General features: G+C 42.5%; 3 protein-coding genes across 3 annotated transcripts; 1 reads left to right on the top strand and 2 right to left on the bottom strand.

The window, feature by feature from the left end:
- Positions 1 to 3,387: 3,387 nt before the first annotated feature.
- LOC117833982 (3-hydroxyisobutyryl-CoA hydrolase 1) lies at positions 3,388 to 6,442 on the bottom strand. The gene is made up of 6 exons (XM_072295599.1): positions 4,910 to 6,442; positions 4,496 to 4,617; positions 4,355 to 4,415; positions 4,171 to 4,269; positions 3,799 to 4,046; positions 3,388 to 3,681 (listed from the first exon to the last, which is right to left on the bottom strand). Exons 1-5 carry the CDS (start codon positions 5,036 to 5,038, stop codon positions 3,906 to 3,908), a joined length of 552 nt encoding a protein of 183 aa, XP_072151700.1. The 5' UTR covers positions 5,039 to 6,442; the 3' UTR covers positions 3,388 to 3,681; positions 3,799 to 3,905.
- Positions 6,443 to 11,550: 5,108 nt separating this feature from the next.
- LOC117833854 (small ribosomal subunit protein uS8z/uS8w) lies at positions 11,551 to 14,672 on the top strand. The gene is made up of 4 exons (XM_034713451.2): positions 11,551 to 11,700; positions 13,858 to 14,001; positions 14,075 to 14,235; positions 14,361 to 14,672. The coding sequence occupies exons 2-4, from the start codon at positions 13,869 to 13,871 to the stop codon at positions 14,457 to 14,459; spliced, it is 393 nt and encodes a 130-aa protein (XP_034569342.1). The 5' UTR covers positions 11,551 to 11,700; positions 13,858 to 13,868; the 3' UTR covers positions 14,460 to 14,672.
- A 1,805-nt stretch (positions 14,673 to 16,477) lies between these two features.
- Positions 16,478 to 20,471, bottom strand: LOC117834522 (uncharacterized). Its single transcript, XM_034714079.2, has 6 exons — positions 18,930 to 20,471; positions 18,702 to 18,809; positions 18,482 to 18,622; positions 18,202 to 18,251; positions 17,505 to 17,660; positions 16,478 to 16,809 (listed from the first exon to the last, which is right to left on the bottom strand). Exons 1-6 carry the CDS (start codon positions 20,469 to 20,471, stop codon positions 16,584 to 16,586), a joined length of 2,223 nt encoding a protein of 740 aa, XP_034569970.2. The 3' UTR covers positions 16,478 to 16,583.
- Positions 20,472 to 21,570: the final 1,099 nt, after the last annotated feature.

The raw sequence follows: 21,570 nt of genomic DNA, 5'->3' as shown, positions 1-21,570 counted from the left end.
AAATGTTTTTTTCTAATGAGTAAGATCAGCAAAAAAAAAAGAGTGACTGTGACACAAACTAGTTGTAGTTGTAACTTGTAAAATGATTCTCAGCACTCTAATGCATGCATGATATAGGATGGGCCGTATTTATCTTCCTCAGCCTGGAAGCCCAACCTTTCGCCCGGGGCCCAGACAGCCCACAAGAGACGGCCCGATTTGCTGCGCGGCAGCTAAAAAGTTACTTATGACTGTGTTTTCCAAAAGATGGGACTGATTATAGTCTAAAATCTATCTATATCTATATCTACATCTATATATATATATATATACCTATTATTAAAGCAAGCAACGTCTCTGCCAGCAATTTTCGTCCATCGCGCTCGTTTCTCAAAAAACCCCTCAGACTTTCGTGAAATCAACCCGCAGTCCAATTGTGAATATGGGGGGAGCTCGGGTGGAAAAAAGAGGAAAGCGAGGGATTAAAGGGAAAAGAGCTTTAGCTCCCTTGTCCCCCTCCCTCGGGGGATCGAGATCCGCCGCACTCCGTCCGGCCGTCCGGCTCCGGGCCCGGCGCCGCCCAGCAGTGGACTGGTGGGCGGCGGCCGGAGCGGGGCGCCCCGACGCTCCCCAGCGCTGCCCCTGCGCGCGGCCTCAGCCGGAGCTCGTCGGCGTTTGGGAAGGCGCCGTCGGGGGAGCATGGCTGCGGGCACCGGAGGCACGCCGGATCCAAGCGGAGCTACCTCGTCCCAGGTTTCCGGCGGTCTCGCCGGCGGCGTGAGCTCAAGCGATGGAGCTCTGGAGTAAGCTGCGGAACCTGGACGCCTACCCGAAGGTGAACGAGGACTTCTACAGCCGCACCCTCTCCGGCGGCCTCATCACCATCCTCTCCTCCCTCGCCATCCTCCTCCTCCTCTTCTCCGAGATCCGTACGTATCATCACCCCCTCGTTTCTCTCCCCTTCGACGTCTTCGCCTCAGATCCCTTTTAATTTCGCTCTAGCTGCGGCGCAGCTTGATCTCGCCGTACCATCTCGGTGATTTAGCGAAGTGAATGCGTTTGGATGTGGGACAAGGGTAGTTTGTGGTGGATTGAATTGTTCGCCTTTTCATACCATTGGCATGAATTCGAAGCAGTAGTTGGTTAAAATTGGCGGCCCCATTAACATGTATTGAGATTCGGGTACAGAGATTTAATCGAAGGCATTTGGTATAATAGGGGACGGTGTTAAATGTATTGATTTGGCAGCAGCGTCATGGTGGTTTTGTTTCAGTTTTGATGCTTTATCCAAGTGGTCAACAGAGGACTGAATATGCAATGGTTTTTTTTTACCTTTTGCGGCAGTCAGTCAGCTTCTAAACATACACCAACTCCAATTTTACATGTTCTGATTCTAGCTAGACTGGAAATGCCTAATGAGTAGCTCTTTGCATGTATGTAGACTCACATGAGGACGCAGGATGACGATCTGCCTGAATGCCTAATGGTACATGTTTCTCCTCTGATTTTTTATAAGTTACTGGGCACAAATCACCATGAACCATGCTCTTACAGTTCCAGCAATAGGCAGAAATCTACTTTTATCACCATCTAACATTCATTACCCCGTGCAATCTTCTTTCATGCAGAGCTTAGAGTGGCTGATCAACTACGCTTCGTGATACCCGTGACTCCCAGGTGACGAAATTGATCCACAGTTTTGCCGATTCCTAGTTACACAGCACAGTTCAAGCGGTTAGACAGACATGAGGATGTGTAGGCCATACGTGAATCTTAGCATTAACAGATTATTCTGTACATGCACCTGTAAGGTAGATATAAGATAAGCCAAGGCAGCATAAAACGTAGCCTGTGATTATACGACTTTCTGGCTAGGAGCAAGGCAAGGATCGATAGTTTGGTATTGAGCTGTTGGCCTTTAGGGACTACTGAATGCCCTATTGGGCTGTCTATTATCCTTGAGTAGGCTTGGTTGTCGCCACGTCGGGGAAAAAATGGAGAAAGCAGACGGTGGTCGGTGGATGGATGACTGTGCTTCACTGCACTTGTGCCCTGCCACGACTTCTACTGTAGTTTACTGCAGTTGATGCGTGTGCTGTGCACTTAGATATCTGTTAAGGCATTCAGTATTACTGATGATGTCATTGTTGTTTGATATGTAGTATTTGCTGATATCTTCCTATAAGTTTCATATTTGGGTGGTAATTGTTGTTTCCTTCATAATGGTGATAGAGTAATGGTCTTTTCTGCCACTCATCTTTGATGAATTGTTTACCACATATTATGAAGCGAAGTTAACATATTATGAACAAACGTATAATAACGTGAGAGCAAGTAATGACCCATAGCAATGCACGGGCATTTCTGCTAGTATATATCAAAAAGGTTAATTAATAGATAAAGTGGGGCTTCTAGAATGTGGATGGTAGCTAGACGAATATTTATATTTATATTATGCACTCACAATAGAGAGAGAGAGGTTGTAGGAAGTTGTATGAGATTTGGAGGGCTCAGATAATCAGATTTTGATAATATTGGTGTGTTGGGATTCTTTGCAGATGAATTATCTCTTTGTAAGGTGGCTATTTTAAAAATGTTCAAATGTGTGCCCTTTTAAGTTTCCTTATAATCTAGTCCGCTTAAACTAAATCCAACGGACCGTGTTGCGAGTTTGAATGATAGCACTTGGAGATGTATCAGCACCAGATTGTCCCCTAGTTAAGAATATTTTTTCGAGTTTTGACTACAAACTGCAGGTCAGGTCAAGTAAAATAGCTTGCAACTTCAGAAATAATATACATGGCATTAGATTTTAAAACCTCACCGTAAATCCCAGATTCTCACCACATGATAGGGTCGTACTTTTGGCAACCTCTGCAATAACATCGTACTTTTGACAACCTCTGCAATAACGTCGTACTTTTGGCAAGAGGATAGGGTTGAAGTTAGCCACACCACATGATGCAGTTTGAGTAACAAATGATGCAGAAGCTTACCGCGACATCGAAGTTGACGTCCCTCGAGCGTGGGTACATCTGCGTGACAAGCGCGGTTTCCGTCGGTGGCTGACTCGGAACGTACGTGACCCGCGTCTTGGTCCTCGGCAAGAACCACCGAAGGTACGTTGCGACCGCAATAACTTTGTTATGTGGACGACCGCTTTAGACGAGGTGGTGCAAGAGGACCGTGCGCACAACGACAACGCTTTCGCAACGTACCTTCGGTGGTTCTTGCCGAGGACCAAGTCGCGGGTCACGTATGTTCCGAGTCAGCCACCGACGGAGACCGCGCCTGTCACGCAGACGTACCCGCGCTCGAGGGACGTCAACTTCGATGTCGCGGTAAACTTCTGCATCATTTGTTACTCAAACTGCATCATGTGGTGTGGCTAACTTCAACCCTATCCTCTTGTCAAAAGTATGACGTTATTGCATAGGTTGATACAAATAAGGGAGATACAACTAGGTTTATTACAAACTCTCCCCAAACTTGAGATGATTAATTAATCATTATTCTGACCAGCACCGAGGCTCCATCATTCACATCTTTTGCCCAAGATTTCAATCAAAGTTTGGACTTAATATTTCTCCCATGGGAATGTCTGGCAGGTACGTTTAACACTTCCCACTGTGGATCATCAATTGTAGAGAAATATTGTCGAACTGATTCATCATGTACTTGTTCCAACATTGGAGGCATCCACTGCAAAATATACCCCCCATAATGAAAATAACCATTATCAAAAGAATATTTAAGATGAAATAAGCTGTCAGAAAAAAAATTTCAATCTAAATGTGCTAAATATGAGAAAATACGAACCATTGGGTTTTGATCCTTATCTATCAGTATAGCCCTACATCCCTGCAATAGGAATATGATGTTAGGTACAGACCTTGCCCCGCAAAGACAACAAAGTAGAGAGATCTTTAATGAAAAAGGGTAGTGTTAAGGATGTCGATATATTCCTCAAAGAAGTCTCTACTGAAGTCACCACGCACGACATGGCAAACCATTCTATATTCCCGACTCAAGCACTCCCCAACAGTTTGTGTTCTCCCTTCTCTTATCTGAAATTTGAGAATGAACACAAAGACATGATAATAGTTTAGTGAAAAGATATGAGGTTATTGCTTCTCATGGACACAATTGCGACAGTGGGCTAAAATCACAGATATGAGGTTGGATATATACCGATCTCAGAGAGATTTTCAAACTGGTTGGAGAAGCATTTTTCAAGGATTGGATCGTCGCAGCAACCCATTCATCAGGTAAATTTGAGGCCACTTGCTCCTGACATAATAGATGCTAATTAATTAATTTTGCAGGACAGAATAGGTGAACCCATAGAAAATTGCAATTACTATAATAATCTCACAAGAGAAGATATAATTTCTTCAACTGTCCTTTTGGAAAAGCATTTGTTGATGATTTCCAACCTGGGGAGCACCAGGGAATGAAGTTAATGAAAATTATAAAACATGGCATAATTCAGTCATTCAATTAAAAACACTCTTACCTATTCAAAGAACTATTTTGTTTTGGTGATGGCTGTTCACTAAATTGATCGATAATACCACACACAATGAAAGGATTGGAAGTATCCACCTTCTTAAGAGATTCTTCCAGCAATAGCAGCCTCTGGGGAACAAAGAGAATTTACTAGGAGTTACATATTGATATACATATTACATACACAACCTTAACAACGCAGGCCAAAAAATATGAAAGCATGCAAATATTACATGAATGAGGTCAGGATTTATGTAGCATAATAACCATAGTTGTAACCATAGTTGTAATTTTGTAACAGGAAATATCATATCTGAAAGCAAAAGTTAACAGTTATGGTGATTGGTTGTTGTTTGAAGAATTTATAGAAAGGGTGCTTGGTGATGCTAATGGTTAAAATTGAAGTTACAGGTGAACCTACATTTGAGTGGACAAAATGAGTTGCCAGACCACATGCAAGCATTTCTGCACCTTCCAATCTGGCACCAGCAAGAGCAACATACTCTCCTGGACAAAGACATGATAATAGTTTAGTGAAAAGATCCCCCATGCTACCTTTGACATCAAGTAGAAGACTGACGACACTCAGTACAACTAAGTAACCTTATGGAACCGGCAAATGAAATAAAAACAAAAAATTTGGTTACTCTTCATTACTTTGTATATGATTATATATCCGTGATCACTTCAATAGATCATTTTCATAAAGAAGCACAATTGCTAAAAATCAATTAAGTGCATGCTAATTCTAATAAAACTATAAAGGATAATATGAGGATGCATAATATTTAAAGATTGTGAATAATATCCAACAATATTAAATACCCGCTCCATTTCAATTGTAGGTTGTTTTAGCTTTTCTAAATACATGTGCATTTTGACATATGTTATGCCTAGATACATAGAAAAAAAATCTATGTATCTAGAAAAGTCAAAACAACCTACAATTTGGAACGGAGGGACTAGATAGCAATGACATGGTACATGTATTTCAATTGAATAAAGATAGGAGATATATGGTAACCATAGAACCCAGGTAGCCGAGACAGAAAATATGAGCCCCCTACATCTGGAAAGAGACCCAGAGCTGTTTCTGGCATTGCAAAAATCTGCATGGATATTCAAAATTAAATGAGAAATATTTTGGTACTTGAAACTATTTTGGTTTTCCAACAAAAAGCAAGAAAGATTCTCCATGTTATTCCAAATAAGTATAACTACTATCAAAGATCAAGCTCACAAAATGGCGTCTGTAGCATACACTACTACAAAAACCATTCATAGGACCGATCAAAACCATATTAGCAGGGGGCAGACACAAGGTCCCTCCTACTTTTCATAGCTACAAAATAGAGCATTTGCGGGCGCGGTCCTTGAACAACCCCTACAAATGGATTTCTAGGAGGCAGTTCATGTAGTAGTCCACCCCAAGAAATTGATTTCTATATGCGGACCATGAAATGAACCGCCTAGAAGTCGATTCCAAAAATTGGGGCAAAAAAAAAGAATAGCCTCCAAAAAGTAGGGAAAACCTTTGTTTGTACCGAAATAGCCAACACACACATTGTCACTCATCATACATCACACACATCATAGGACTCAAACCCGTGACCTGAGCCTCATGCGAAAGCTCCCCAACTAACGCACCACAAAGTCGCGTATGACTAGATAAGGTTGTATTAACTTTTCCAAAACTTATATGCAATAATTACGGCCCTAAATGATCTAAAATGAAAAAAATATTAACTATAAAGTTATAGATCCCATTGAGCACTACAACTTTGGTTAGGATGTGCCTTCATTATGTTGTTTGAAGAATTTAAAGATTTGAATTTCAAAATTATGTGAACTTATAGTGAATTAATCTCAAATGAAAAAGTTACAAACTAAAAAGTTTCAGATCTCTTTAAGCTTGATAATTGTTATTTAAAGTTTGTCTTGATCCAAAATTGTAAAAAAAAATACAAATTATTTGCGCAGGACCCTTTGTAGGGGCAATACGCCTTACAAGTTGTCTCTAGAAATCGATTTCTAGGAGCGATTGATGCCATCACCTGCCTCTAGAATTAGTCTTCATTTTTAGGGGCAGTTCCCTCTCGGCATGCCTTTGGAAATGATGATTTTCATGGGCATTTATGTTTTCGATTTGCCTTTAAAAATTGAGGCATTTCTAGGCACGGTTCCCAACATGGATGGTCATGGAAATCAATTTTCTGGAGCGGGCTAGTGCTACAGTGTGCTTGAAAGCGAACAGGGGTGGGTGAATTCTTTGTCCACTCCTGAATGAAAATAGGTGCTCCTACAAATCGTTTTTTGGTAGTGATATACCGTATTCTCAGTGGCAACTCGAAATCTTCCATGTAAAGAAACACCAGCACCTCCACCCATGACAATTCCAGTGAGAAGAGAAACCTATAGTCAAATTTTCTAGCCTTTAGAGGCAAGCAGGAATGGAGAAATGAATTATTACAATGAATAACTATGAAGAGATGCAGCTCACCTGAGGTTTGATACAAGTTGCAATTATGTAGTTTAACAAATACAGATTTTTGAAGAAATTAGCACCCCATTTCCATCCCTCTAATTTAAGAATTAAACACACAACACAGCCAACAAAATGTGTGAGAAAAAATTAGGCCCATTTGCAACATGTAACATGGGTATTAACTATTAAGTCTGGTAACAGGAGACAATGGCTTTGGATAGTATTCGATTCATAGACAAGCTAAAGCTGTAATTACCATTAAGTACAGACTGGGAAACTACAGCAACATCACCTCCAGCGCAAAATGCTCTTCCTTTCCCCTGAAAACAAGCGACGATTCAATACAATGACAAACAGTAAGATCAAAAGTAGGCATCTAGACAATAATTAAAGGGATAATGACTATCATATCAATCTAAAGGAGCTAATAATAGAAGGAATTGAGAAACAAACCGAACTGACAGGAAAAAAACAGCAAGTTAAAGTAAGCTCTATAGCAAGTTGAAGTTGTTCTAAGAAGTGAAGAGAGTTAGAATCAATGGAATACAAGCAATGACATTTGCAAATATTGTTCCCTTTCTTTTTGAAAGCCTTAGCGTGGCAACAAGCATCATTAGAACCTCATACAAGTTCAATATGAATCATGTGCTTGAAACTAGAACAGAGTAAAGTGCTTAAAAAAATAACCACCTCGAACTTTGTGTTATTGATTTTGAGAGAGATGCATGGCCAACTCATGTTTCCCAATACTATCTAGTTGGTAATTTCTTTTGGAACTCTCTCTCTCTCTAATTGTTGAGTTGTATGCACCGACTAGTACAACTCAAAAGTCTAAGGTGATGGAGAAAACAGGCAATTCACTTGTACTTCAATACTAATAGACATCTAAAATCTAAGTTCTACCACGCCTCAAAGTCAAAGCAGATACCTTCATAATCAACAATTTAACTCCATCGTCTTTCTCGTAAGCAATGAAACACCTTAGGAGTTCCTTAATCTGCAACATGAAAGAACAATCATGCTGTACCCACTATTCTAAAAGTAAATCTGGGTACTCTAATACTAGTGAACTCTTAACATACCATCGTGGAAGAGAGCGCGTTAAGCTTTTTTGGCCTGTTCAAAATCAGTGTCCGTGTAGAGCCATTTGTTTCTACCAAAATCTAACAAATAGATAGGGAAAACGCTATCACTTCTTGTACAAACAACAACCACCGAATGTTTCTAGTACAGCAAGTTGACTAGATTACAATTGTCCAATTAATACATAATGTGAAAAATTACTGCTCAGAAGAGCGCACATGTTCGACACTCCTAAATTGTCATCACAATTCAGACGTAACAGCTTCAAAAACCTCATAGACATGATAGGATCTCAGAAACAAAATCAATGTGGCGGGTTCTTGAGAAGGGTTTTTTTTTTTGAGATAGGGTTCTTGAGAAGGGTTACTAATGACTCATAGGATTACGATATGATTTGCTGACTGAGATTACAGTATGACTTGCTGACTGATGGCTCCATAGCAGGATTTTTAGATACTCGAAGCCTAACTATTGTTCATTCTGCGTGACTACTGCTTCCACATATATCACACAACAATACAGCAACTAGTGAAGTCAATTGAGCAGCAGCTACAGAAAGGAGAGGAAAGGACCTCTAACCTTAGTGGTTAGAGCACATGAGTAGTATTCAGCAGAAAAAGTCGGGGTTTGGGGATTTTCTAGACTGGGAGAAAGTTGTTTCTTCTTAATGAAAAATTGTGGCATTTTCCTTTAGAGTTGAAACTGGCCGAGAGAGTGAGCTAGCGGAGAATCATGCATCCTCAGGTGCACCTACCGGAGCTAGACAAATGGGATTTACTGGAGTTCTACCGGAGTTAGACAAACTTTTTGGTCAAACATCAAACAGAAGATGGCTCGTCGTTTTCTCTACAAAATTTTACAAACTATCTCCAAACCATCTAAATAAAAATGCACATAACAACGCCGGACCTGATTGCAGTCGACACTGGCGGTGCTGCCGGAGGGCAGCGAGGCCATCTCTTCCTTGCGTGGGCAGGCAAGGAAGGCCTCGAGGCTGGCACGGTGGCTTGTGATTAAGCACAGAACTCACGCCGGACACCAGTAGCACTCGCACAGGAGTGGAGCCAAATGCTTGCTTGTGCTGAGCTGGGTGCCTTTGCTCAGGCTTCCATTCGTATTTATAGGAGAAGCAAACGGTTCGCCGAGTATTTTTTGCCCTTCGCCGAGTGCCCCCGACACTCGGCAATTTTCCTGTGTCCCGTAGTGATCCTTGCTGTGTACACACAACACTACTATCACGGCTATCGGTTAATACTGCTACTATTTCACTTACTATTCATAATGTTTCCATTGATAAAAGCAGAGAGAATATACGACAACACGTAAAGAACACACAATAGTGAAGCACATTATAGTGACGGGTTCACTACTAGGGAAAATGCCTCTAGTACCGGTCGGTAACCCCCTCTGATACCGGTTGTCCAATTGGTACTGGCAATTCGGTACTAGAGGGGGTTTCTTTAGTACCGGTTGAGATAACCGGTACTAAAGGGTATTAAAAAATTCAAAAAAATCGAATCCCCCGCCTGCCTTGCACCCCCGCCGCCCCCTCCCGCTGCCCTCCGAGCCGGCCCAAATAGCCTGGATCAAATAAACCAAAATTTGATATGCAATATAATGCTAAGTGTTCTGACACTGATTTGGAGCTACTACCTGTGTCTTCCTGGCTGCATGTCATCAGTGACAATTCGACTTCAGACACGCTATCATGGAAGGAAAATTAAAGCCAGTCAGGTACAGCCATCAGTTGAGTTGGGACTTGGGAGGGCCCTGCGGTTGGAGGAATATCTCATTCTCATCTCTCATCTTTCCAGTTGGCAGATCAATATGGCTCCTTTTCGGCCTTTTCTGGAGAGGGAGAGACGTTCCCCGTTGTTACTACTCTATCCCAGTGGTAGTTCCGGTTATGCTTTGTGCAACATGATGTTGTGTTAGCGGCAAGCTTTGACACAACCTCTTAATGATGTTGATGCGACAGAACCCATCTCCAGGGAACGAACGTTACACTTCCAGGTTTGAATTTTCTTTCTGCTACGAGTCGAACCCTGATCAAATGGAAAGGAAAAAAAAATTCTTTGTGTGATGGTGAGCACCCACATAAAACGGGATAATGCCACGCATTAATTTCTATAAAATCCTATTGATTTGTGCGTATCAACGCCGTCGCTCTTTTTCGTTTTCCGGAAGCATTTTCACTTTTTCATAAGTTAAACTATCTCTAATTTTACTAAGCTTATAAAAATAATAATGTTTACGATATCAAATTATTATTATTATTATTATTATTATTATTGGATCCAAATATGAAACACATTTTCATAGTGTACTTTTTTAATCGTAAGTAGATATTGATATTCTAATTTATATAGATTTTGAAAAACTTGATAAATTTTCATTTAACACAAAATAAGCAATTTGCATTGTAGAAAATTGTGGGGAGAATAGCCTCTATTTTTTTTTGAGGAAATTGGGAAAGTCCTATGTGCTGCTTGCCGGCTTCACTACTACGGGTGGGGCCTATTTGATTTTCTCGCCAATCCATCCCAAAACTCCCTCCTTCGCGGGAATTTTTTTTCTATATTTTTCCTTTTACGATTTTGCAGAAATAAATAGTCAATCCAAAAATTTGCAGAAATTAGGATCAAATGGCGGAAGCAAGCTATCGTCAGTTGAACCAGCGATAACTTCCCTCCTTTGGATAATACACTTTCAAAAAATCATAACTAATTTATATGAACTCGGATGGAGATAAATTGATATGAAAATTGTAGATCTCGATGAGATATACAACTTTATAGTTCAAACTTTTTTCATTTGGTATCATCTTGGCACTCAAATAATCGACACAAATTTCAGATCTAAAATTCAAATTTTAGATCTGAATTTGGGTAGCACACATGCAAAAAATCATAACTAATTTATATGAACTTGGATAGAAATAAGTTTATATAAAAATTGTAGCTCTCAATTAGATTTACCACTTTATAGTTCAAACTGTTTTCATTTGGTGCTATCTTTATGCTCAAATAATCAATACAAGTTTCAGATCTAAAATTGAACCAAATGAAAAAAATTTGAACTACAAAGTTATAGATCTCGTCGAGCTCTACAATTTTTATATAAAGTTTATCTCCAACCGAGTTTATATGAATTAGTTATAATTTTTTAAAAGTGTATTATTAAGAGATGGGAAGTTACCGCCAGTTCAATTGGCGGTAGCTTACTTCCACCATTTGATCCGGGCGGTATGGTTTTTGGATCGACTATTTATTTCTGCAAAATCATAAAAGAAAAAAAATATATAAAAAAATGTCCTTCGCGACCCCCAGATGGCCCTCACCGATAAGCAGCCCACAGCAACGGGCGGGCTGCCACGAGAAACAGCCCGCCCGAAGCGCCTCTCTCGCTCGGACCAAATACTAGGTCCTGAACTTAGCCCAGTACCAAGCTGACGGCCCATAAGGCCCACCTTATGGCCCAGCCTCACTTTGCCATCCCCCCATGCTGGTATAATAACCTCACCACCTGCCCCTTCTCATCCCCTCTCCTCCCGGCGGCGCTCTAGGGTTCTAGCTCCTCCTCTCCGGCGGCGCGCGCATCGACCGATCCCATCTCTCAGCCCGGAAGGCGGCGCGAGACCCAAGGTCAGCGACTGATCCCTCTCCCCCCCTTCGCCGTGATCGATCCATGGGTTCCCTATGCGCGCGTGCTGTCGTAGCTGAGGCGCGACTCGGGAGACAGGGAGAGACGGTTTGGTTCGGGAGTTTTCTAGCGCCACCCGGTGAGATCACACCTTCGGTTGGTGTAGGATTTGTCTAGTGCGATCCCTTGCCTTCGCGTTGGTTTTAGTTGCGGTTTCTAGATTGTGGCCTGAATCTGCGAGCTTGTCCCAGATTTATCTGGCGCTAATTGCAGAAATGCTGCATGGTCACTTGAGTCTGGAGCTTATGAATTTCTTGTTGATTTGACTAGTGATCGAATTTCAGTCCCGTGTTGTAGCATATCTCTGGGAATCCGGTTATCTGGTTATCAGTAGTCATGTATGCTGCTGCTCACCACAAGATAGTGTAGTGGTCTCTAAAGTTTTGGAGTGTTGGACCTGATAAACTGGCTTGTCAACATTTACGCCACCAAATCACATGCTGTATGAATTACATTTTTGGAACAAACACCACTGGACCACCCTATTTCAGTTTCGAATTGTTACTTAGTTCGCCGAATAAAACTGCAACCAAACTGCAACCGCTAAAATTTTTCAAATTTGTTAGTCAAGCCTAGGTCTTTGGCGCTAATGTAAGTACAATTCTATGTGTTAGTGTTGCATGTCTGCTAGGTAGCCTGGCCTATTGATGTAGTTGTGACACAATTCTCAGCTACCATTTCCAAACAGACACCAACCTAGTCAGTTACTTGCTGTTAATATGTTGGATAGATCAAAATCAAACTGGGGAAATGTTTACAGTTTTTTCAAAGAGGTAGTAATGCCTGGGAGGCTGGGACTATTAAGCTGATTTAAGTAAAACTCAGCATGTTACTGTTGCGCGTCTGCTAGATGAATTTGCCTCATTGGTGCAGATACAATGTATTTTGGATTGACCCTAAATCCTCCAGACCCTTTCTTGTTTCGATATTCTATTTCTTCATGTGTTGTTTGGTTGCTGTGCTCTGCTCATTGCCATCTCTTTTGTATAGCAAGGTTTTTTCTGTTAGTAATCTTGTTTCAAGTATTCTCCTTCAGGGTAACTATGTTTATTGTTGAGTTGGCATTGTGCCTTGTCAAAACCTGGGGAAGTGGAGCTTTTGCTGGTGCTTGATGCTCAGAACACACAACTCAATTTGTTTTGAGGTCATAATAATATGCTGTTATATGAGTTGCTTGACCTTTTCTCTTGGTCTTTTAGATACTAGCTAATTCTATTTTGTTTGCAGTGGTAATTTGTACAATACGTTCTACACCTGTACCGGTTCTATATTTTTGCTTGCACCGTTTGTATATGCTGTTTTGCTCTATTGTTTTATTGTTTACTGTCTTTTGACTTGTAATATATGTTTCCATGAATTGATGGTTTATTGTGTAAGTGCCTGTGTGATTGTGTAGTCTGCTATCTAATTTCTTCATTATTAGACATTCAAAGTACTGTCTGGTACTTCAATTGTTGTTTTTGATAGTAGAACTGGGTTAGTTCCATGTCTAACTTGTCAATTGCAAATGTTTTCTTATGTGTACTAGGCTATTTATTAGCTACCCATTAGTTGTTCTTAACTTAATACCATGTATTTCTTTGTTGATCTGATCATTGATTGGATTAGTTTATATTCTTCACTCTGAATTTGAAAGTTATGTTATGAGCTAGATTGTGCACCACATGGTGTATCTATCTTCCTTCTTTACTATGAGATTGTTACTCCGTTATGTTGTTTACTACTCCCTCCGTCCCAAATTATAGGTCATTTTGGCTTTTCTAGGTTCATAGGTGTTTGTATGCATCTAAATATAGTGTATGACTAGATGCATACAAACACCTATGAACCTAGAAAAGCCAAAACGACCAATAATTTGAAACGGAGGGAGTAGTGTATACAGTTTCATCTGTTCATTTCTGATGTATTGTCATAGTTTTCTACATGTCTCTTTCATCTTTATAGATCCTATTTTCCTTGCAATCTGAGAAATGCTCCCTTTTCTAGTTTAACTTCCATTCAAATTCATAGCTTGCCACTATTATCTGTATAACTGACCTAATCCTTCTTTTTTTTTGCATCATATGTTTATCTTACAAATTTGTTGTACATGTCTGCAGGCTAGGCAAAGATGGTGAGAGTCAGCGTCCTTAATGATGCTTTGAAGAGTATGTACAACGCAGAGAAGCGTGGAAAGAGGCAAGTCATGATCCGGCCCTCTTCAAAAGTGATCATCAAGTTCCTCATCGTCATGCAACGCCATGGTTAGTTTGTTGTTCACCTGTAATTGTTTGGGAATTGGGAGGATGGATTCATGACTGCTGATCTCTTCTGTAGGCTACATTGGTGAGTTTGAGTATGTTGATGACCATCGGGCGGGGAAGATTGTGGTTGAGTTGAATGGGAGGCTCAACAAGTGTGGGGTGATCAGCCCTCGCTTTGACGTCGGCGTGAAGGAGATCGAGGGGTGGACTGCCCGGCTGCTTCCATCTCGTCAGGTCCCTTTCTTCACCCTAAACTAGTTGTCCAGTTACTTCTCAGCAAAAAAAAAAAGGTTTCCTATCTGCATCAGTGTATATTGGTATCAGTATAGTCTCATCAGCTTTCTCTGTTTGACATGCAGTTTGGATACATTGTCCTGACAACCTCTGCTGGCATCATGGACCATGAGGAAGCCAGGAGGAAGAATGTCGGTGGCAAAGTGCTCGGTTTCTTCTACTGAAAGAAAGTTTCATGAAAGCATTATCGATCGGTGTAATAGGATATTTATCTTATGATGGATCCTGCCTATTCCTAGTTGATTACCAGATGCACCTTGAGGGGATCTTGAGCCTTTTTGGTAGTTGTGATGAATTATGCTTTTATGATGTTTCTTCCCAAATGTTATTATGTGCCGCCACTTGCCTTTGTTGGCCATTTTCAAATTTGCCTGATAGTGTGCGCTGTTTGGAACTCATGAAATGTTGCTTGCTGGTTCCTGAGTAGTGTGTTCATTCTGTTGGACACATTGCGCTTGAAGTGCAAGTACTTGGTGCTCTGGTTGATCTGATGAATTGAGGATGTCGTAGTGCTGCGGTGCATTACACCTCGGTTTGGGTATCATGTTATACAGCTGTGGGTGCTTCTGTCATGTGGATGACACATTCTCCAGGGGAGCTTTCAAAAGATTAAAATTCACATTTGCTTCTGAAACAATTGGGTCACATTCACCAGAAGCAACGTAACAGCACATTCCACCAGTTTTCTTCCCACCATTTCAGAATGGTAGCAGTGTGTTCCTGAGCAAAATGCAGAAGAAAGACCGTGGTTGTATTATCTTATAGCAAGTTCTGCGAGACTACAGAAATGAGGGGACATTTTACAGTCTGAAACGTTCCAGCAAATTCCCATCAATCCTCTCACTAGGGGCAGCGCCGCAGCGTATCATTATCAGCAATTTCATCAGGACCCAAGAGCTGGTACCTGCTCGTGCCATTTTTCAAGCGTTCAGCTTCAACATGAAAGACCAAGGTTCAGATCATAGACGCCTTGATGGCGCACGAGGAACACATCAAATTTTGTGGCCAGAATGGCATCTGGTAAACCTCATTTGATTCACTTCCAGACCTGTATCATTTGTTACATGGAGTATGAACCGCATAATGTTTCTACTACTACTACTCAGTTCTCACAATCTAGACAGGAGGCTAAAGAACGAGCTATGCGTCCAAACGACCATACATGATACATCTGATAAATATACCCCATCTTAATCCACAATATCCTATTACTGTTCGAACTACAACCTACAAGACAATGAATGCCTAACAGGTGAGAAGCACTGTTTTTCCTACACCATCCTGCACTGGTATCAAGTCCTGCTGGCCATTTTGGCCACTTGAGCCGGCACCAGAAGTCTACGATCGAGCTATCAGAAATTGGATTTCGCGTCAAGGTCATTCCTGCTTTCCGCCATGTTGGTTGCTGGATCTGACAATTCTGTGTTGGTCACCATGGCGACAGAACTCTCACCTTCAACCTGAACCTCACTGCAACAGTAGCGAATGCTTTGAGCTTAGTAGATTGCAAACACAATTACACAACACGTAGTAGAGAGAATGACATTCAGTAAAATGGGATATTCGAATGCAAGTCTAGAAAACTTCTAAACTAAAACAGTGAATGGTTATCACATAATCAGATGATGAAATAAGATCTACTTTGTGAGCACATGGTTAGCTGTAGTGGGTGTTTCGCTTCGCAAGATCAGACATTGAATGTGGTCAACTGCAAAAGTACTCGGTAGTATTCTAGTAAACCAAACATAGCCATTTCTGAAAAGCTAGTAACCAAACTGCGCATCAAACTTCTTGTCTGTTAAATGGCACTGAACCTTATAGATGAGGAGCTAAACTTCCCATGTGAATACTATTTATTCTGTTCTGTTCTGCTAACTCTTCAGAGTGTAACTTGGCAACATGAATAAACAACCTTTCTAGAGCTGGCACTATAAACCCATACAGCAAGCTTACATGGACAGCAACCACACATTACACTCCCAATATTAGCCATTAGTTCTACAATCAACTTAATATGTTTTATAGAATAACCAAGTTACTTTGAACACATAAAAGTAAAGCAGGGTGAATTCATATATAAATTTATCTTTCACTTGTGAATTAAGAACAATATTCCATCTTTAAAACTGTTTAAGAAAGTTTTTCAAAAGCACATCAATGAAAATACTCTATTTTGTTATGAATAAGAACCACAGGTAACCATAATAATGTTATGTTGTTTATTCAATCAAGTGAACTACTAGACATTTGACAACATCAATTAATACTGGATACAGGACATCAAGTAATTAACTCAGGAACTCTGGGAAAAAGGTATAAACTAGACAAGAAGATACAAAACAGAATAAAGAGAGAGCATTATACCTTTCTTGATTATTCTCATTGATCTTTGGATCAATATCCAACTTATCCAATGTTGCATCTAGGTCGTTCCCGCTTTGTGCCACACTGGTTGCCAGGTCTGCCGATTTTGTATTGTTTGCTGGGATCTCAGCCTTTTCAACATGAACCGCACTGCAAAAATAACTGTTCTTGTGATTTGTGAAGGTGAGAAACAAAAGGACATTCATTGAGTGGGGGATTATTTGGGATATCCCAATGAAATTCCTATAAAGGAAACTAGTGACGTGGTAATGGCTATTGGTTGAGTGTTGTGGTAAACAATATCCCCATATGCAAAATTTTAGGGGCGAAAAGTTCATAGTTCTCTTGGATTGTAACTACTTTTCTGAAAAGCACACTCATGACAAAAAAACTATGAAAAGTTTTCTGTCTTTAGAAGTGTTGCAGGAAGCCTAACACTAGCAAATATTCCAATATTATCAATGGGTACCACTGGACCAGATGCTTTTAGACAACAAATACGTGCATTACAAAAAAAAACTTTTTCTATTGTAAACCTACATATTGTTATGCTGTTTATTCCACTAAGTGTACAATCGCAATCAATAAGTTAAAAAGTGGCGGCAGTCTACCGAAGTACTCCACAACTCACTAATATGGTGTTCTTACATTAAGGATGTAATCATGATCAATAAGAGAATTCGTTGACAAAGATACAATCAAGATCCTAAAAAACACCCCGTTGAACTACTAGACATTTGACAACATCAATCAAAACTAGATAAAGGACATCATGTAACTTACTCTGGAATAAGGTATAAAGCAAATAGGAAAAAACAAAACAGAATAAAATAAGAGCATCATACCTTTCTTGATTATTCTCACTGATCTTTGCATCAATGTCCAATATATCCAATTTTGCATATAGGCCATTATTGCCTTCTGCCACACTAATTGCCGGATCTGATGATTCCATATTGTTTTCCAGCTTCTCACAACTCTCATCTTTAACATCAACATCACTGCAACAACAATGAAACTTGAAGAGCTGAGCAGGTGACAAAACAAAAGGGATTATTTGGATGTATAGAAGTCTTGATAAATTTCTGAAAAGGTTGGGTGTTATGAGGAAATGGTGAGCTGCACTAGACATTTAGCAAGAATATGATCAAGTGCAGCAAATGCCAATACAATTCTAGAAAATGAAATAATTTTCTTGGACTTGAATGTTTTTTTTGTAAAAAGCACATTTAGCGAAAATAATAAGAACAACATTGTGTCTTTAGAAGTGTAACAGAAAGTCCTGTGCAACACTAACGAATACTCCAGTATTATGAATAGGCACCACCGGACAAGGTGCTTTGTTATACAACAAATGTGTATGGAGCACCCCTTTCTACCCTAGACAATCCTAAATAATGTTATGCAGCTCATTCATTGAGTGTGTAATTGCGATCAGCAAGATAAAAAGATAGAGGCAGTCTGTTGAAGTACTCAACAAGACAACATCAATGAAAGCTATGAACAGGACAAGCAGTCAAGAATAATAACAATAACAATTACCTTTCTTCATAATCTCCACTGACCATTAGAGCCCCATCTGCTTGGGAAGGCTGAAAGGAAATTCCTTGTGTCAGTACTTCTATTTCTCTTTCATATTACCTAATGAAACAGTAGGACTGAAACGAACTCTTTTGTACTGTACTTTACATATATTGTTTTAGTTGCATCAACTAACGAGACAATAATACAACTAAGGACTGGTCGAAAGATCGAATACCCTTGGTGTTATCATTTAGGAACAAGTGAAATTAGCAGAAACAATCTTCATCTAGATCTTTACCTGTTTATTGTCCCCTGTTTCGCGATCCTCCTCTGCACGGGATGGCTCAACTTCTTTAGTGAATACGGCATCAATATCAGTAGCACTAATCTTCTTAGCAGCTAATTCAGGATCTTCAGTCATGCATTTCTTTAATTCTCTCTGCAGATGGTTATCCGTATACAATATGAGCAAACAGCTGTATCACTTGACTTGAACAAGCAAATTCAGAGATACAAACCCATAGGAATGATCTTGCAAGTGTCAGAATGGCTCCTCGATAATCCAACACAGAAGCTTTGAGAAATTCGTTCCACGACTCCCGGATCCTAGGAAGAGCCTCTGAAAACTGCAATGCAAAAATAGTGAAACATGAGTCTCATTAACACTACCAATACAAGAATTCATCTAAAGAAGAAATGCTGAATCAAAATCATGTTGAGTCAAAGTCATACAAAAATTGTCGGACCTCAGTGCTAGATTTATCTGCAGGCAGAGTCTTCATTTTGTCCTTAATGCTCTCAAGAAGCATACATCCTTTCTCACGCTTCTGTTCTAGTAATTCAGGAAATGGCTTTGCTCCTACTCCACTTGAAGGTGCGTAGAACAACCATTTGAATACATCACTGCTCTTGCTGAAGCAGATCATGTCTTGCTCGGCTGAATCTTCACAGAAAGTCACCCCATCCAGAGAATCATCACTCTCTAGTGCTTCGTCACTGAGTGTTGTTTGATCCAAAAGAGATTGCAGCCGTGGCAGGACTGCCCTTGGGTGCTTGTTGCACATGTGTGACAGAAGCAGACCAGATTCCACAAACTTCTTGCGATCACAAATGGGGCAATCCCAGAACCTCCAAGCCTTGTGTTCCTCGACAAAGCTCCGCACGTCGGACATGGCGAACGCACACGACCGATCAACCTTCCTGTACTCGTCCTGCAGCACATCGAACCTCAACCGGAGGAAGCCGTCGCGCTGGCTCTCACCATTCATGGAGTCCCAGTAATCGCTGGCCGCCACCAGGATCTTGTTCAGCAGCTCGTGGAACTCGCAGGCCAGCGAGACCAGCCTCGCGCCGCGGTTCTCCCCGCCGATGGACCAGGTCGGGATGCAGTCCATCTGCGGGTCATCGGGCTCCTTCATGTCGAGCGCGCGGCGGCACTCGCGCTCCGCGGCGTCGTACTCGCCCAGGACGAAGAGGAGCCTCGCGTGGAAGGAGGCGATCACCGGCGATCTGGGGAACGCCCGCGCCGCGCGCTCAGCCATGGCCAGGGTGCGGCGCAGGAACGGGCGCTTGTCGATGGCGGCGTCGAGGCTGCGCACGAACTCCAGGTCCATGTACGCCTGGAGGTGCTGCGCGCGCGCCAGGTTGGGGAAGGTCTCGGCGACGAGCTTGGCGCGCTTGCGGCCCTCCGCCACGCCGAGCTGCCTGCCGGCGTCGAGCACCTTCCGGACGGCGATGGGGAGGAGCTCCTCGACCGTCATGCGCGCGTAGGAGGCGCGAGCGCGCCCCCTGGCCTCCCTGACCCTCTCGCCCGCGAAGGCCGGGTCGCGCTCGTGCTCGTAGCCCTCGTACATGCCGTAGGCGGCGTTGTGGAGGGCTGGGTCGGAGGGGCGGTGGATGGTCTGCGCGCGGCGGAACTCGGCCTCGGCCTCGGCGTACATCCGGGACGCCGCGAGCGCGTCGCCGAGCGCGGCGGCGACGTCGACGCAGTCCGGGGCGAGGCGGCGCGCCTCGGCGAGCGCGTCGCGGGCGACGCGGAGGTGCGACGCCGCCGCGGCCTTGCGTTCCCCCGGGGTGCCCTCGCCGCAGGCCGCGCGCACGGCGGCGGAGTAGTGGAGCTCGCCCAGGAGGCGGTGCGCGACCGCCGAGCCCTGGTTCGCGAGCATGAGGGCGCGGGCGCGGGCGAGCGCCGCGTCCATTTGGCCGTCGTGGTCGATGAGCAGGATCTCCGTGGCCACCTCGCGGACGGCCTCGGCTGCTGCGGCCGCGGCCGCGTCCGCGTCGGCCATCCCGGGGGTGGAGGCGCGGGAGTCTGTAGGGGCGCGCGCGAGGTGTTCGGGGAAACGCCCGCGCGCGGGGAGGCGTGGGGCGGCGGAGCTCGGGGGTTTTGGTTTCGGTGGAGGCGTCGAGGCGAAGGGAGGGCGGATGGGGATTTTATAGTGACGCCGTGGAAGATGGTGGTGGGGCCTGGTGGTGGTCCTGCCGTGCTGGCCGCCGCCGTGAATGATGGGGGGTTTATCGCGCTCACTAGATTTGGGGGAAGGACGATGGGAGGTTGATGTGGGTCCAGGGCTGGGGTTTGGTTGATGGGATTCTCTTGGGCCCACCAGTCAGTCATAGTACTTGCACTAGCCAGCCTTTGATGCTAGCTGCCTAAAAGACTTGTGGTTAAAAGAAGTGTATTTGGTATGTAATTTAGAAAGATAATATAAATTGTGATACAAAATTAAAGCTTGTTAGTTCTGGAGTCTTCATGCAGTTGTCATCCAGCCCATCCATTGTTTCCGAAAACAGCCAAAACAAACGGCAGTCAGTTTGTGCTCGCCTGGATTCCTGTACAGTGATGCGCTTTACCGGTGCTAGCTAAAACTGTGTGGGTATACCAGAACTAAACCGTAGCCGAAAATCTTGTGAGCGTTATCAACTTTTTACTAAGCCTTTTCATGAGCAATGAAGCAAACATGAACATCGTACGTTCATCTATATGGAGTGCACGGGATGCCTTTCTGATCATAGGCGCATTTCTCGAGTTCCATCGTATCCATTTTGCTCGCTTGAATTTCCGCGCTTCTGTGATGAGCTTTAGGAGTGCTAAAAATTGGTAGGGAATTGAACAGTAGGAGTGCTAAAAATTGGTGAGAGAATTGAACAATGGACGCGACAAATGTCAGGAGCTTTATCAACTAACTACCCGGTGAATTAAAACAAACATGAATTGTTCACCTAACTACCCGGTGAATGCCATGCACTATTTGTGCAAACAGGCCTACCCACATTTGATGAGGTTCCGTCATATTCATTTTGGATTTCTACAGAAAGTTGTATTATGTGAATTTAGCAGTGCTGAAATTATATAGGCGAATGTGGTAGAGAATTAAACGGCATGCA

This window comes from Setaria viridis, chromosome 8 (assembly GCF_005286985.2).
Source record: "Setaria viridis chromosome 8, Setaria_viridis_v4.0, whole genome shotgun sequence".
Lineage (NCBI taxonomy): Eukaryota > Viridiplantae > Streptophyta > Magnoliopsida > Poales > Poaceae > Setaria > Setaria viridis.
This window is presented reverse-complemented; position numbering and strand designations above follow the sequence as displayed.

Bases quoted from the DNA above. Each gene is read 5' to 3' on its own strand.
- LOC117833854 (XM_034713451.2), top strand. From the start codon at position 13,869: ATGGTGAGAGTCAGCGTCCTTAATGATGCTTTGAAGAGTATGTACAAC. The intron at 14,002-14,074 runs GTTAGTTTGTTG...TCTCTTCTGTAG, and splicing joins CATCGTCATGCAACGCCATG to GCTACATTGGTGAGTTTGAG. The intron at 14,236-14,360 runs GTCCCTTTCTTC...TTTGACATGCAG, and splicing joins GGCTGCTTCCATCTCGTCAG to TTTGGATACATTGTCCTGAC.
- LOC117833982 (XM_072295599.1), bottom strand. From the start codon at position 5,038: ATGGGGGATCTTTTCACTAAACTATTATCATGTCTTTGTCCAGGAGAG. The intron at 4,270-4,354 runs GTGAGATTATTA...CTATTATGTCAG, and splicing joins AAGAAATTATATCTTCTCTT to GAGCAAGTGGCCTCAAATTT. The intron at 4,047-4,170 runs GTATATATCCAA...CTCAAATTTCAG, and splicing joins TGAAAATCTCTCTGAGATCG to ATAAGAGAAGGGAGAACACA.
- LOC117834522 (XM_034714079.2), bottom strand. From the start codon at position 20,471: ATGGCCGACGCGGACGCGGCCGCGGCCGCAGCAGCCGAGGCCGTCCGC. The intron at 18,623-18,701 runs GTTTGTATCTCT...AACCATCTGCAG, and splicing joins TTGCAAGATCATTCCTATGG to AGAGAATTAAAGAAATGCAT. The intron at 18,252-18,481 runs GTAAAGATCTAG...ATTTCCTTTCAG, and splicing joins AAACAGGGGACAATAAACAG to CCTTCCCAAGCAGATGGGGC.